The sequence below is a fragment of the Myotis daubentonii genome, chromosome 2 (genome assembly GCF_963259705.1).
Source record: "Myotis daubentonii chromosome 2, mMyoDau2.1, whole genome shotgun sequence".
NCBI classification, from domain to species: Eukaryota; Metazoa; Chordata; class Mammalia; order Chiroptera; family Vespertilionidae; genus Myotis; species Myotis daubentonii.
Window position 1 is genome coordinate 41,919,634 of NC_081841.1, and position 15,715 is coordinate 41,935,348.

General features: G+C 36.9%; 1 protein-coding gene across 15 annotated transcripts in view; it reads right to left on the minus strand.

Annotated features, from left to right (window-relative positions):
• Positions 1–3,150: 3,150 nt before the first annotated feature.
• KIF21A (kinesin family member 21A) overlaps positions 3,151–15,715 on the minus strand; it is a 148,008-nt gene continuing 135,443 nt past the window's right edge. For all 15 annotated transcript variants that reach the window (XM_059682566.1, XM_059682565.1, XM_059682557.1 and 12 more), the window contains 7 exons: positions 14,875–15,011; positions 13,058–13,238; positions 11,165–11,329; positions 8,432–8,549; positions 6,952–7,122; positions 5,025–5,224; positions 3,151–4,435 (listed from right to left, as the gene is read on the minus strand). In XM_059682566.1, coding sequence (XP_059538549.1) covers positions 4,342–4,435; positions 5,025–5,224; positions 6,952–7,122; positions 8,432–8,549; positions 11,165–11,329; positions 13,058–13,238; positions 14,875–15,011 — 1,066 coding nt within the window. In that variant the 3' untranslated portion in view covers positions 3,151–4,341. The remainder of the gene's footprint in view (positions 4,436–5,024; positions 5,225–6,951; positions 7,123–8,431; positions 8,550–11,164; positions 11,330–13,057; positions 13,239–14,874; positions 15,012–15,715) is intronic.

A 15,715-nucleotide genomic window follows, 5' to 3' on the forward strand; every position in this document is an offset into this window, starting at 1 on the left:
AAGAAAATCTCCAGGAAGCAGTCATTTACAGAAAGTTCAGTTATTCATAGACTAATGAGTTATTAATCTGAGAGAAACAGTTAATATGCCATCTTGTCCAAATCCTTCCATTTAAATAGCTGACTTTTTGTCATTTTTATTTAAGAGGCCTATGTGACAGAAAACACTGCGGTGCTTCAGATTTGGAATTTTTAATGAAAATTACAGGCAGCCAGAATTTCCTGAACAGCTAACATTTTTAAGGAAAGAAATGTATTGGTTTTGAACTGACCTTACTTAATGAAGAATGTGTTCATCTTGGGCAGTGGAGATCAAAGAGTCAACCCACAGGGCTGGCTTTTACTCCCCGATGCATCCTTGTTCAAATTGGAAAACATGCCGCCCTGCCCAGTGTGGCTCAATTGGTTGAGCATCATCCCATACACCAAGAGGTCACTGGTTCCATGCCTTGCCGGGGCACATGCCTGGGTTGTGGGCTCAATCCCCAGTAGGGGGCGTACAAGAGGCAGCCAGTCAATGTTTCTCTCACTCATTGATGTTTCGCTCTCTCTCCCTCTTCCTTCCTCTCTATTTAAACATGTTTTTTTAAAAAAAATTAGAAAAAATGCCTTTCTGAATACACTTTTTGCTCCTATATGTTGAAAATTATCATTGTATTCTTATATATTTTTTTTAATATATTTTATTGATTTTTTACAGAGAGGAAGGGAGAGAGATAGAGAGCTAGAAACATCGATGAGAGAGAAACATTGATCAGCTGCCTCCTGCACATCTCCTACTAGGGATGTGCCCGCAACCCAGGTACATGCCCTTGACCGGAATCGAACCTGGGACCTTTCAGTCCACAGGCCGACGCTCTATCCACTGAGCCAAACCGGTTTCGGCATATTCTTATATTTTTAAGAACAAGATATTTACTGCCGTGCACCCTAAACTTGTTTGAATAAATATGTAAAATTGTCTGATAACCACTCTCTCTTTGCAGAAAGCCTTTTCTAGAACATATTTTGTTAAATCATTAACTACATGGATAGATATCATTTAATTAGACTGCTCTAACAAAGGATCTTAAAATGTAATAGCTCAAAAAAGAAGTTTTCTCTTCCATGTAACAATCTTGAACAAGGGTTGGCAAATTATAGCCTGTGGGATCGTAGGCTTGGTGGAAACCAGGTTAAATGTGGAACCCAAGCTGAAAGCAAGTCTGAAAAAGGTGGACCATACTTTTCCTAAATCTAACACACACAATGACATAGTAGAAGGGCCTGGAGTAATATCATCTGTCACATATGATGTAGTGGACATTTGTCACTGTCTTCTGGCAGAATTCCCCACAACACTGTACTTTTCCAGTTCTAGGACCTATTTCACCCATTCTAGGATGCCACTTCCTTTTTACACTTAAACATCACTGAAATGGGGTGTTTCTGACCATTGGTGACACCTTAGATTTCCCCGATATCAGGGGGCGTCGAGACAAAAACAAAAAGGGAGAGTGAATGTTCAGCAAATGTTAGCTATTATAATTAAGAACCTCGTCAAAAAAGAGGGCGCTTAATGGCAGCTGTTACAGTTTAAAATTGGTTGAGCATCTCCTTATGGTCAGAAACCAGAAAGATAACTCCTACTTTTGTACCATAATGCTCAAATTTAGAAATCTGTACATTTTGTTATGCCTGTAATTTGCAAATACAAAATTCCAGCTATCAGCATCTGCACAGTAGTTGGCAAATGAAATCCTCAACAACATAGCAGGAATGCAACCTATTTATTCTGAGGCTAAAGGCAGAATTTAAAATGATTTCGAGGTAAGGTATAGTCAATGCTTAATGAAAATTACTAACAGCAGCATCAAACAACTTTGTTACATGTTGACATTCATTTAAACTTTTATAAAAGAGTCCACAGCAGCTGGGAATTAAATAAATAAATATGGACATAATAATTGACAAACCTTTAGATAAAATGCAGAGATTTAAATTTGTAAGAAGAAATGTATCTTCAAAAAAAAAGATGCTATTCTGGGCAGATAAGGTATACTGTATGTTTAATACGTAGTGTGGAATAACCCATTTGTAAGTTTTAGAGGCACTATTTTAACTATTTTGAGTTATTGTTAACCATCCTGAGTGGGATCTTTAGGGGTTAAGGCTACATTTGGTTGGTTCGTAAATTAGTCCCTTCTCCCACATGTAGGGCAAGGAATGACTGAAGAAAGGAACAGACCACTGTCCCTTCAGTGGGTGGCAAGCTTAATAAGCACGGGAACTTACATGAGTCTTGTCTCAGGTGATCGCAAGATAAGTAGATCTCTGCCCCTGCCAGCCATATTCTTAAAAATTTATATTGAGGCCTTAACTGGGTTCAGTCACCTACCCAGGTCAAGCATTAAACATTGCTGGGACCCCAGGAGTACCTCCACACCCCTCAACACCCCAACTCACCTCCTCAACACCTCCAGTTACCATTCCCTCCACTTCTTCAAGTAACCAAAGTCACTACTGTCCTAAATTTATGGGAATTACTTTTATTTGTTTTACCGTCTGTGTTCAAATGCCTAAATTCTATAGCTTGATTTAATTCCCTCAAATAGTGAGTTTCCTTGGTTCATCAAGATTCATTTATGGCTTAAATTTTCAAGAATATGTCTTGTCTAGTGAGCAAAGTAAGGAATGCATATGAAGTGCTAGACAACAACAATAAAAAATGCCTTTTCTTATATCACACACAGGTAAAATAACCTTTACAAATATTGGCCATTTTCATCCTATATAATAAAAGGCTAATATGCAAATTGATTGAATGGTAAAACGACCAGTCGCTATGATGCGCACTGACAACCAGGGGGCAGACACTCCAACGCAGGAGCTGCCCTCTGGTGGTCAGTGTGCTCCCACAGGGGGAGTGCTGCTCAGCCAGAAGCTGGGCTCACGGCTGGCAAGCACAGCGGCGGTGGTGGGAGCCTCTCCCGCCTCTGCGGCAATGCTAAGGTTGTCTGACTGCTCGCTAATCTGTCAGTTAGACATACCCCAAGGGCCCTCAGACTGCGAGAGGGCACTGGCTGGGCTGAGCCCCTCCCCCCCGCCCCAGTGCACAAATCTTGTGCACCAGCCTCTAGTATAATTAGAAAAAACAATAGAATAAAAATAATTCATAGCAATGTATTTATTTAAGCCCTAGCTAAGCTTTCATTTACAAGCAAACATTTTCGGGGGGTGGGGGGAACAGGGTGGGATTCACAAGACAATATTTTCAAATGTTATACCATCTACATAAAAATTAAGCTTGCAGAATTTACAAATTAATATTCTGAACAGACATAAATTATACATCCTCTTGCAAAATCCAATCTACAGCATTTAAAAATTCATACAGTTACAATGTAAGACATTCTCTCTTTACATTCTACCTATTTACATAGCTCTTCCCACCACAGATGATACAGTTTTCGTCATAGCTACCAAGTTTGCAAACATAGTGTATTTAAAATATATTTAGCAGCATATAAAAAATTAGATAAAGGGGGAGGAAGTACTACTATTAAATAAAAATGAAATTAAAAGGTAATCATAGAAACAACTCCATAGGAAAATAGATCAAAATATATTTCTGTTAGGACATCAAAAATTTTTCCCATCACAGAAGGTATGCACAGCACTAATACAACAATTAACGGCATTTTAGTCCTGAACACAGGATATATATATAGCACAGCTGCAAAACTTTGGTCAATACAAGTAAACGTCAACATTTAACACAAACTGTTTAACATTCTTTGTTAGTAGATTACGGTCAATTCCACCTTATGAAAAATCATCAACACTATTCATGTTACTTTTTGGGAACTTTGAAATTTGGAAACCCTCCGTAGACTGATATAAATGCCAGACAAACAGACCACAATTTGACTACATTTCCAATATATTTAAATACGTAAGTCATCTGAACGGACTATACATGAGTAAACCATCAGTGGGTTGCATAATATTCCAAGTGTATTTTCTGACTGTCACAAAAGCAGACATTTTATAATTCAAATAATTTGAAAGCATGTGTGTTTTTAATAGCTAGTCACAAAAATCCAACCACAATAAAAGTGCGAATCAAGCAGTATTATTAATTAGTAGGACATATATGTATTCAGAGATGTTATTATTAAGCACACAGGATTGTACACAATTATACTAGAATACATTTATATTCAGAAGTTGGATTCAGATATATAGTTTCCAGTTAATCCCATTCATAAGTTTTTGCCTAATATATGTAGGGTAACATTTTCCATAAAGAATATACAGAGTATTATCACAGTATTCAGTTTATGACTATCTTCATTCATGTTTAATTACTGGCAATATCTTCCCCCAGATCTCCTGAGTCGGAGATCTGACCGTCTTGCAAATTGCGAGCCTTCCAAATTCTCACAGTTCGATCACTACAAAATAATAAATTAAAAATGAACATGAGAAAAGAGGCAGAAAGATAAAGAAATAGCTCTTACAATTACTTATCATGGAAACATTTTATGAATAGATCTTTAATAGATGTAAGTAAAAATATAGCTTGTGCCATAAGTATATCTAATAGGGCATCATAATAATAATATTAAAAATAGTTCATATTCAATGGACACAGACAGTAAAGGGGTGAGGGCATGTGCTGGGAGGTGGAAGTGGCTGGGGAGAGGTCAATGGGGGAAAAAGAAGACTTATGTAGTACTTTAAACAATAAAAAATTTGAATAAAATAAAAAAAGCTAAGTAGAAAATGGAAAAAAAAAAAGCTCATATTATCAAGAGTATGTGCCAGGCATTGTTACATGTGCCCTTTAAATACATTAATGCATTTAATTCTCTTTAAGTAACATAAGAAGTAGATAATGCTATTATTCCCTTTTTATTAATGAGCAAATTGAGGTCCAAGGTTTTTCATGTTCTACATTTCCAGATATTTACAACCTACAGTATTTATTAAATCTGAACACAAGTAGCTAACATAGAAAAAAATCGCATAGGAAAAACTTACTCAGCTGCAGTAAAAATATGGGTGGAATTAACACATATGGCATTGATAGGACTATCATGACCCTTCATCTCTCCAACTGGCACAAAGGTATCCACGTTCCAGAGTTTCAGAATGCCCCCTCTGCAGCCACTGAGCAAAACCGGATGGCCTGGCACCACTCCCAGGGCACAGACCCAATCCTTGTGTGCATTTGGAACTTGCTGAGAGGAAAAAAGAGAAATCAGAAGCTTAAGAGGACATACATTTTCACACCCAAAAAAGTTACAAACATTTTTATTGATAAAACTCACTTTTTGGAATGCTGAATGGCCTGGGAGCTGTAAAAATCATTTTCTATGCAATCACTCTTAGGGACTTAAAGAAATTTATAATTTGCCTCACTAATTATCATCAGTAATATCAGTATTACAGGCTTATAATGTTAAAAATCTATAGAATCTATAGGACCTAGAAAGTATACAAAATTTGTCAAACATTACATCCTCTTCATAGGCAGTAAATATCTCACCTTTCCCAAAATGTATTTAATAAAACAAATTTAAAAACTACAACCTGGCATGTAGACTTTAAGGACTGTCTCATAAAATCACTGACTTAAACTTTTGTAGAAGACCAGAGCTAACCTACCCTTCCTATATAATAAAAGCCTAATATGCTAAGCGTCCTGTCGTCTGGTCGTCCATTCAACCAATCAAAGCGTAAAATGCTAATGATATGCTAAGGCCACCCAACCACTTGCTATGACATGCACTGACTACCAGGGGGCAGGCAGTTGATCGATCAGTCGCTATGATGTGCACGAATAACCAGGGGGCCGACAATCGACCGGCCGACCAGTCACTATGACATGCACTGATCACCAAGGGGTAGATACTCCTGATCACCAAGGGGTAGATACTCCGATCTGTAGGTTAGCTTGCTGCTGGGGTCTAGCTGATCAGAACTGAGCGAGATGGGCTGACATGCCCTGGAGCCCTCCTGTGGTCCCTCCCCTGCTGAACCTCCCACATCCCTCCCTGGCCCTGATCATGCACCAGTGGGGTCCCTTGGGCTGGCCTGTGTCCTCTTGCAATCCAGGCTGAGGGACCGCCCCCCCCCCCAACAAGTGCACAAATTTCGTGTACCAGGCCTCTAGTATATTATAAGCAAACAACAGTTACAAGATCAGACTATATGACTATATTTTATGCATAAATATTTTTATATACACAATATAAATGTCACACCATGAATGTGTGTCTATAAGAGCTTTTGAATGCAATATATGCATCTGTTACTGTTTTTTTCTATTAATATTTCATGCTTATTTATTTTGTTTTTGTCTAGTCGCAGGCAGGAAAGTAGTAGCAACTGCAATACATACACACCTGTACATGTACAGGAGAAAGCTTGAAACTGAGAACAATTTTATCTGTTAGCTAATTTCTTCCCCTGGGAATTAGGGAAATAGAACAATATTTGATTGTAATGACACAACATTTCAATCAAACTAGTGTTCCATAGGAAATGAGAGAACCAACACTTTCAGATGCATGGCGATGTTCTTGTAAGGTGAGGAATCATTTACACTACTTTGACTTTAGCTAAACACATTACTCTGTGGAATATGTGTACATAAAACAAAACAAAATGAGAAACTATAACAACTCTACACCAAGACTGATTTTATTCAATGAGCACATACATGAGACAATCCCAGATCTTCTAGTGTCTAGTGTTCTCTTGTTGATGAGGTATTTAGTAAATGTTGAATGTTGCCCTTCTCATAATTAGTAACTCAGGTGGGTGAGAAACTCCTTTAAGAGGAAGCTCTTATTTATATCATTCCTAAGCAATGAAGATCTACATAGAGGCTCTTCAGATTCTTATATAGACTGCTGAGTGGCTCTGAATACCCACTCCATTCCGTGAAAAGGTGTTACATTACCTGCAGAAGGTCTTTTTGCGCTAAGTCCCATTTCTTGATTCCATTATCTCTGGACCCACTAAATAGGTTATCCCCTTGTATGGTTAGCGCCTCAATGCCATCATAATGAGGGGGCTCAAAATTGTGGGTGGGACTCACAGTTCCAAGAGCCCCTTCAGTTACATCAAACATCTAAAAAATAGCAAAAAGAAAGCAGTCATCATATTTAACTTAAAATAAGCAGCCATATGTGTTCATTCACAGAAACGCATACACACGTATATTCATCAGACATTTGTTTTGTTAGAATATCTTACTAAGTTAACTAAATTACCTGGTCTGTTCCACTCAGGATGAACCTGAGTCCTACTTTCACACTATTTTGCTTACATGTCACATGCTTACATGCCTTTTAAGAAATACAATCAATTTTTTCATGTGTAATCCAGTTGAAAGTAAAATAAATAACATAATTGTTATTTAAACACTATTAGAAAGCTCTGCAGTCCTGGTGGCCATTTCAAATACCCTTAACCATTTATTTTAAAACCTTCCCTTTATTTCAAAACCTTTCATACCCCTCAGTTGCCCTTATCTCTCTAAGCAATTGACCTTGTGATTTCCTGAAAAGACCAGCATGATCAAAAATATATTATTGGACCCTTTCCTCCATCCCAAAGTTTCCTTTTATCTTCAAACACTTACTTTTTCCCAAGGTTCACATCTTTGATCTGATTCTAACTCCTCCTACCACCTCCATCAATTGCCACTTCACTCTTCTCCTTACACTTTTCTTCTCCACTAAGCCCATCTCCTAAGCATATAAACATGTTCAAGTCTATTGAATACAAAAATCCTCTCCCCTTATTCATTCGATTTTCAAGTTACTAACCCATTTTTTGTCTCTTACTCAAAGCTACACTCTCTCTTACTGTACCCTCTTTTTATTCCTATTGGTTCTTACAGAGATTTCCCAAGGCTGAGTCCTGTCAACTCCTCTCCTTTGGCCATGTCATCTACTCAAACTCCTTGAACATCTGCTTCTATTTGAATGGCTCCCAAAACTACATCTCCAGTTATAACTCATCATAAACTCTGGGCTTGCCTTTCTAATAGTTGGCTGGCCTACATGAGGATGTCCTCTGTTAGTACTTCAAATTTAACATTTCCAGAATCAAACTATACATCTTTCTTCAGCTTATCTGCTAATTTTATAAAATCTGAAAACCATAATATTCTCAGTATAAAAGATGGTGACAATGAGACTCAAGTATTAGTTGGATGACTGAGTTAAAAATCTTTAAAATCCCTCTCAACCTATCTTCTATCAAAAATGGGAAGATATGATTAAATAAGATGATAAAATCAAGAATTCTGAGTGAGGAAAAGATCAGGAAGAAAAAGCAAAGGCTAGAAATAGGAAAAAAGAAAATTGATTAAGAGAAAGGGTGAATGATTTTTAATACTTCAAACTACAATTCAACAATTCTATTATACACACTTTGATGTAATGATCCTTGGAGCCAGTGATGATTAGATCTTGTCCATTGGAAATCTGATCGACAGTAAGGCACATCACGGGGCCTAGGTGTCCCGTTAACTTTCCTGTAGATTGGAACCTTTAAAAAGAAAGAAAAAAGAAATTTTTTTTGAAAATATGTCTTAGCATGCTGAGGCTAAGCTTCAATATAAATAATCTATATTCTTTGATAAAATAGTTCACTAATATATATTTTTTTATTTTAGCTCCACTTCTATTCAACTCTGTTCAAATTAGTTTTTTAAAAATGGCCAAAAGAAATGGGAAGAATCTTAATGAAGGTATTCAAAAGCTGACTAATGTCATCTGGTAGAAAACAAAAAGGCAGCAAAAGTCCAAAAAATTGCTAATGACTAATTTTAACTCCCAACCCAAGTCCAGATAAACCTTAATCTGTTAAATTTCTAAACATGTAATAGACATATTACTGATGTTATTAGATCCAATTTGAAATTTGATTAAAACAACTATATCACTAAAATAACTTGTCTAATAAATAACAATATAGAGAAAATAAGATTATTTTATTAAACAGGCACACAAATACTCTCACATATACAAAAACATAGATAGACACTCACATATACACATATATACATACATACATATGTCTATGCACACATATTTGTGTATATATGTACATCAGAAAATAGCTGGTACATTTTATCAGTTATTATAAAGACATGAAAATGACCAGAACATATATCGGGTTGGTAGGAAAATGTATGATGTCAATTAATAGGAGTGACCGTAAACCTTCATTTCATAGTCATATCTTAAATCCCACTGCCAGAATACAGACATGTATTTGGCTTTTGGGATATCAGTGTCTCGAAAACTATTCTGTTCATTACTTTATTAGTATGAATCTATATTTAATCATGTTGCTGAAATCAACCAGGTCTCACAGGATCTAACTCTTTAGCAACATAAAAAGTATGAAGATTTTCAAAAGCTGACGTCTTTCCTGCCTTATGTCATGATTTGTGTATCTTCCTCTCTGGTATTCCTAATATGAGTCAAATGTGCTCTCTTCAAGAATAAACTAACTCCTCACTTTTTTAATTTTCTTCAGCACTTTATTTCTAAAACAGCAGTGAGGATGGTGGTGTCCCTCTTTCTTTCTCAATCATCCATCTATAACAGCCTATTTGATGGCCTTTATCCTCCATTATAACATGAGCTCTACGAAGGCAGATGCCCCATTTGCTTGGTGTCATCTTTATTCCCAGGACCCAACACAGTGCTGGGGCACTGCTTGCTTTAGCTGATGTTGAGTAAGTATTTAACTAACAAGTGAATGCTCTCTTGCTGCCAACATTTTAATAATTAGAAACGAAATGAAAATAAACACTCAACTAAAGGATAAAAGCTCATATTTCATGGCAACTGAAAATCAAATCAAAGATGTAATGCCTTACATTTCAATTTATCAATCTTTTTTTACTTTTTAACCACTTTCTCTTCCTGATATTCACAGAAACCCTCTAAGGTTTTAGGCCCACATTTGTTCATTTACATCTATTAACAGAAAAATTATAGATATAAAATGTTTAAATAATATTGCAAAACATAATTTTTTCAAAGGTACTGGTAAAACTAGGATGAGAATCCTGGCTTCTTCCTAGAAAACAACACAATTTGTAGACAAATATTAAGAAAGGCTAAGGTTTTAATCCTATTTTCCTTCATATACTTTTTTTCCCCATCAATGTAACTTAAAAGGAAAAAAAAATTGTGAGTCTGGTAAAGAGAACAGAAGAGACCTTTGAGGGTGTTGGGGGGAACAGAAAATCCTATGATTTTCATAGTAACTTCTGGGGTTATAAAATTTAGATTTCAGATGCACTAGTATGCCGGGAGCCAGTCCATCCTTGCTGTTTCAAGGGACCTGGCATATATGGCATACGGTTCTTAATATGTTTGCTCACCTTCTTGGCGCTGTGTTTTAACCAAGGTCACCTCTCCGAGAAAGGTTGAATCCCCAGGTAGGGATTTTCCCCTGAAGTTAGGGAGGGAATAAAACCCCTCAACTAAGTGCCAGGCGGGTAATTAATCCCTTTAACTACGAACAATCATGCTTAAACTACATAATCTTTTCTCCCTGGAATGGAGATAAGAAACGCCCTAACCTTTGTAATAGAGATTGATAGGATTGAATCAACTGGTACAAATACAGTTGTAACAAGACAGAAACACTCAGAACTTAGAACAGAATCAAGAAGACAGAACCTACACGGAGCCTAGAGACAGAAGAACTTTGCTGGAGAGAGCATGCCAGAGGATCCTGGAGAGGGACTGGCCTCGGAGCCTAGAGACAGAGCCTAGCGGGAGAACATGGCAAGGGATCCTGGACTGAACCTGACTACAGAGATTGGCAGGAGAACCTGACTGGAACCTGGACACTGAACCTGACTGGAGAGCCTGGACAGAACCTGGCTGGAGAACCTAGCGAGGGAACATGGCTACAGAACCTCACTGGAGATCCGAAGCAGAACCTCTCTGGAGATCCGGGCTAGAGATCCTGGCTAGGTTGCTGATCAACTGAACACTGTCTCCGTGTCCTTCCTTCTTCGCCGACTCCGTCTACGCCTTTGGGAACCCCTGGACCCGCTGGGGTTGGACCCCGGCACTAGTAATGTCTGAATGTTGCATTTTCCATGTATAAGAAGTACATTTTCTTATACATCCTACCTTTTAAGATCCCACATTCTAACAGCATTTCCAGAAGCCGCATAAAGGAAAGTGCCAGTTGGGTTCAGCGCAATTTGATTGATCTGGTTCTCTCCCGAAGGAATAGCTACCGTCCGGCTGGTACTGGCAGAACAAGCATCTCCAAGAGTAACTTGACCTGAAGATCTTAACAGAGACAGAATAAAACAAAAAAAGTCACCATTTCTGCCATGAGTTCAACTTAAAGTTCCATGAATTCTTGAGAACCTGCTATAAGCAACAAGATCGGTGCCCTTTTTGGTCCCCGTTTGCACAGAATCCAGCACGGCACACACACACATAATTGGCACTTTAAATGTTTTGAATGAATAAAACAAGATGACATGGCTTAAGACTCTTAAGTTGCTATTCTATTATTAAGTTAATAATTACAAGCCCTGAGTCAAGAATGATTAAAACATCATTCAGAAGCCCTGGCCGGTTTGGCTCAGTGGATAGAACGTCAGCCTGCGGACTCAAAGGTCCCAGGTTCAATTCCGGTCAAGGACATGTACCTTGGTTGCAGGCACATACCCAGTAGGGAGTGTGCAGGAGGCAGCTGATCGATGTTTCTCTCTCATCGATGTTTCTAACTCTCTATCCCTCTCCCTTCCTCTGTAAAAAATCAATACAATACATTTTTAAAAAAATATCATTCAGAAAAGATTAGGTGACAAAAATTAAAAAAATCAAACAAACAAAAAACAAAAATCCCTCAACAAATGAGTGTCATAAAGGTGATTCATTTTTCTGCAGTTTCCAGAAGCCCCCTGAGGGCCAGGCCAACCAATATTGCTTTCGTCCATAGGATGTGCCCTTTTGAATTAAAGCCTATGAGGACTTTTAAAATTATTTTCTATTTTTGTTTACTTTAGCCCATTCATACATGCAGTGTTTACTATGCGCTAAAAACTCAAACATAACTTATTTCTATTTCCTCTGGTAAATTCCAAAGAGTAAGCATATTTTTTAAAAAAATTTGAAACTCTTTCTTAGCTAACTCTAAAATATCAAGTTATAATTAATCTTTTTAAATTTGACTTTAGGGAGTCAATTGGATTGGTAAATTTCTAACATCTTTTTAAATAAAATTTCCCTAAGAGACTTGTATTCAGTGCAATAATTAGTAGTTCTCCAAATGCAAATTAGCAATTAAAGGTTAATAATCCCAACTCTACAAATTATTAACCCCTACTCTAAATCCCTAATTTTAGTAAAAATTAATCTTTCCTATGCTCCCTTCTCTTATTTAAATAATCAAAGTTCATCCTCAATTCCAATTATAAAACAGTTAATCAATCTTATGGCAAAAAGAAATCGTTATTTGCTCCACATTTTATAGACATATATGATAGACACAGAAAACAATCCCATCCTCCAATTGTCCACTATAACCTGCAGTTATGAACTACCAAAGCACTGTAAGTCCCTCCCCAACCCAATAAACCTGTCAATTAATCAGTACATGCCAATTAAAGATTACAAATACTTCTTAACTGTCTACAATGGTGATTTATGCCATTTTCCAAGGAGCATTATTCAGTTGAAGCAAGCAATGTAAGCCATTAACTACAACACACAGTAAACACTATGAAATGTGATATCTTGGTATTTGGGAGCATGGAATTATAAAACATGTACTTAGTCACAGATCAAATTATTTACCCCTTCTTGTTTAATACTAGGCTATCATATTTTATTTTCTCAATAGTATTTTTCCTTTTACTTTATCTGTGTTCTTATTATAAACATTTTACCATCCTTTGGAAGCAGGCAGATATAAGTAAATAAAAATGCATGTATAGTGCTATCTTTTCTTATATTTTGTAAACAGCAACTGTCGCCCCTTATTCTAGTTATCTTTAAGTTACTTACGTCAGCGTTCGGACGCATTTTGCTGAATCTCTGATATCCCACACCTTAATATAAGATGTTGACACAGTGAAGACCAGACTTGTGTAATTACAGTATTTTACAGACACGACATTGTTGGGATGGCCTCCCAGTGACATTATCTCCTGTCCCGTCACCAGATTCCATACTTTACAAGTACGATCTAAAACAAACAAATTAAACAAGGGGAAATACTGTCAATATTAACTAAGTTAGGTTCTCTTAACAAAAATTATTTAAACAATTTCTCTCCTATGAGACAGAAATGGGATAAGAAAACAGTAATTATCCCATTAATCTGCCTCCATCCCTGACTCCATCCCTGACCCTGCAGCAGGTTCAAGGGCAAAGTAGGAGTAAAGGATTAGATGAGAGTCAGGGATGTCTGGTGTATGCAGTATGTGGGTATTAAAAAATAATTCCACAAAACTTTGAAAGTCATATCAAATAAATCAGCTTCTTCAAAACATTCTACTTTGATCACATTTCTACCTCCCCACAACACACCGAATGCGTAAACACAAACACCTTTCTTTTCCAGGGGCCACTGTGTGATGGATTTTATTTTTGAATCACAAGCATAAGCCTAAAACTATTTTATTTTGTGTTCTTTGTTTCTTTGTTTTTGTTTTTGTTTTGGTATGATGACCATCTAATTATCATGGAGAGATCAAGGTAATTGGAATCATTAGGAAAGTATATTTTCACAGAGCAGATTATTTCTAAAATGGGAGCTGTTCGCCATTATTAAAGTTCATAAGTTCTAGCAAGATTCTTATATGTCACTTGTAGATAATGAGCAACAAATGTTTGCTGATTGAACTGAATCTTATAATATCCCTAAATACTAAATAACTTTTACTAGATCCCCAAATTCCTGACCAGGCTTCCTTCTTACGTTCTTAGCCTCATTGTCTACTACTTCTCTTACGAATATTCTACTATTCAACCCAACTGGATTTCGTTTCCAAACATACCCCACTTTTACCTCCATGTCTCTGCTCATGTTGTTCTCTAATCTTGGTTGCCAATCCTTACCTGTCAATATGTAAACCATCCTATAAGGTTCATTCTAAATGCCCCCTTGTCAAAACCTTCCTGTTTCTCACAGATTGCCAAATCTCTCCCTTTTTCGAAACCCCCAAAACTCTCGGTGTATAACAACACTTCAAAGCATATGCAGTTGAGTTCTAGCTACCTGCAATTGTGCCAAAGGGGTTAAGATTGCAGTTCTGGAGACGATTAGACCTAGGTTTCCAATTATGGCTCTTCCACTTCCTAGCTAAGCTTTTCTGGGAAAATTATTTAATAGCTTGAATCCTCAATTTCTTCATTTGTAAAATTAGGATGTAACATGTATCTCATTGGGGTTATAGTGAGAATTAAATGAGATATAACTTTTGTATTGTCTAGCACAGTCTCTGAAATATAGTAAGTATTCAAGAAATGGTGGTTGCCACCCATCTTATTTTCTTTACCACACTGTACACTGTAATGGCCTCTGGTACATTGTCATATAAACTGCACTACTAAGCTCAGGGCCCTGCATGCATTAGGTACTCAATTACCAAACAGAGATGTAGTCTCTCAATATTCTATTTACATAAATTCAACAAAGAGTTTGACTTTCTTCCCAACTATGAGATGATGTTATAGTTTATACAATTCAGTGATTAAATTAGATTCTCTCTCATATCCTTATGGGTCTTAAGCAGTTTCACCTATTTTTGGTCAAAGCTTGTTAAAAACGCAGTCATTTTTAAAAATCTTAAATACCCCCATGAAACCACTACTAGCACCTTTTGATCCAGTGAAGAGGAGGTCATCAGTGGAATCCACACAGAGCACGGCTTTCGTGTGCCCTTCAGCTATGTGAATGCACTGAAGGGCAGAAGCTCTGATTCCTTTTGCAGCAGGAAATGGGTTGATTATGCCCCTGAGTTGGGGGGTGGGGGGAGGACAAAAACAAAGAAATAAGACTGACTTCAGTAGCTATACCATGAGACTAATTTTAGTTGTTCCCTGACTTTAAGAAGTCTTTCTAACTAATTAGTAATAAAATTCAGGCTGCTCCCTCATCTCTTTTTTAAGCCAAAGGACAGAGACACCGTGTGAAGTAGCAATAGTAGCGATGGAATACATCAACTCATTAGGCATCAGCTAACAGCTGCATTCTATAAAGAGCAAAGCCTACGATACATTTGGATTTTCTTATTAACAATTTCATCTCTTCAGAGTTTAATGAAGCAATATTGGGAGCTGAGTGTCGTGAATTCTGACAAATAAGAAAGTATATAGGATAGCACTTGGAAGACGTGACTCTGTGTCAAAAAGGACATTCTTGAGAAAGTATAACACATACCACCTAAAATACTGAGGAAGCAAATTTCAAACAAATTTGAAAAAAGACAAGATTGCATGGACAGAAATTCTAAAGGGTGAATGGTTTAAAAATACCAAAAACTTAAAACACTAACAATATCAAACAAGATAAAAAGACTGAGAATTTAAAAGAACAGTAAGAATCTTTAGGGGTCTATCCCATGAGTTCTAATGTTTCTGGAGTTTCTGCTTTATGCTACTGGTCTATGTGCTATGGAAATGCACAGATTATCAAAACATCATTCCTATCCTAAAGGA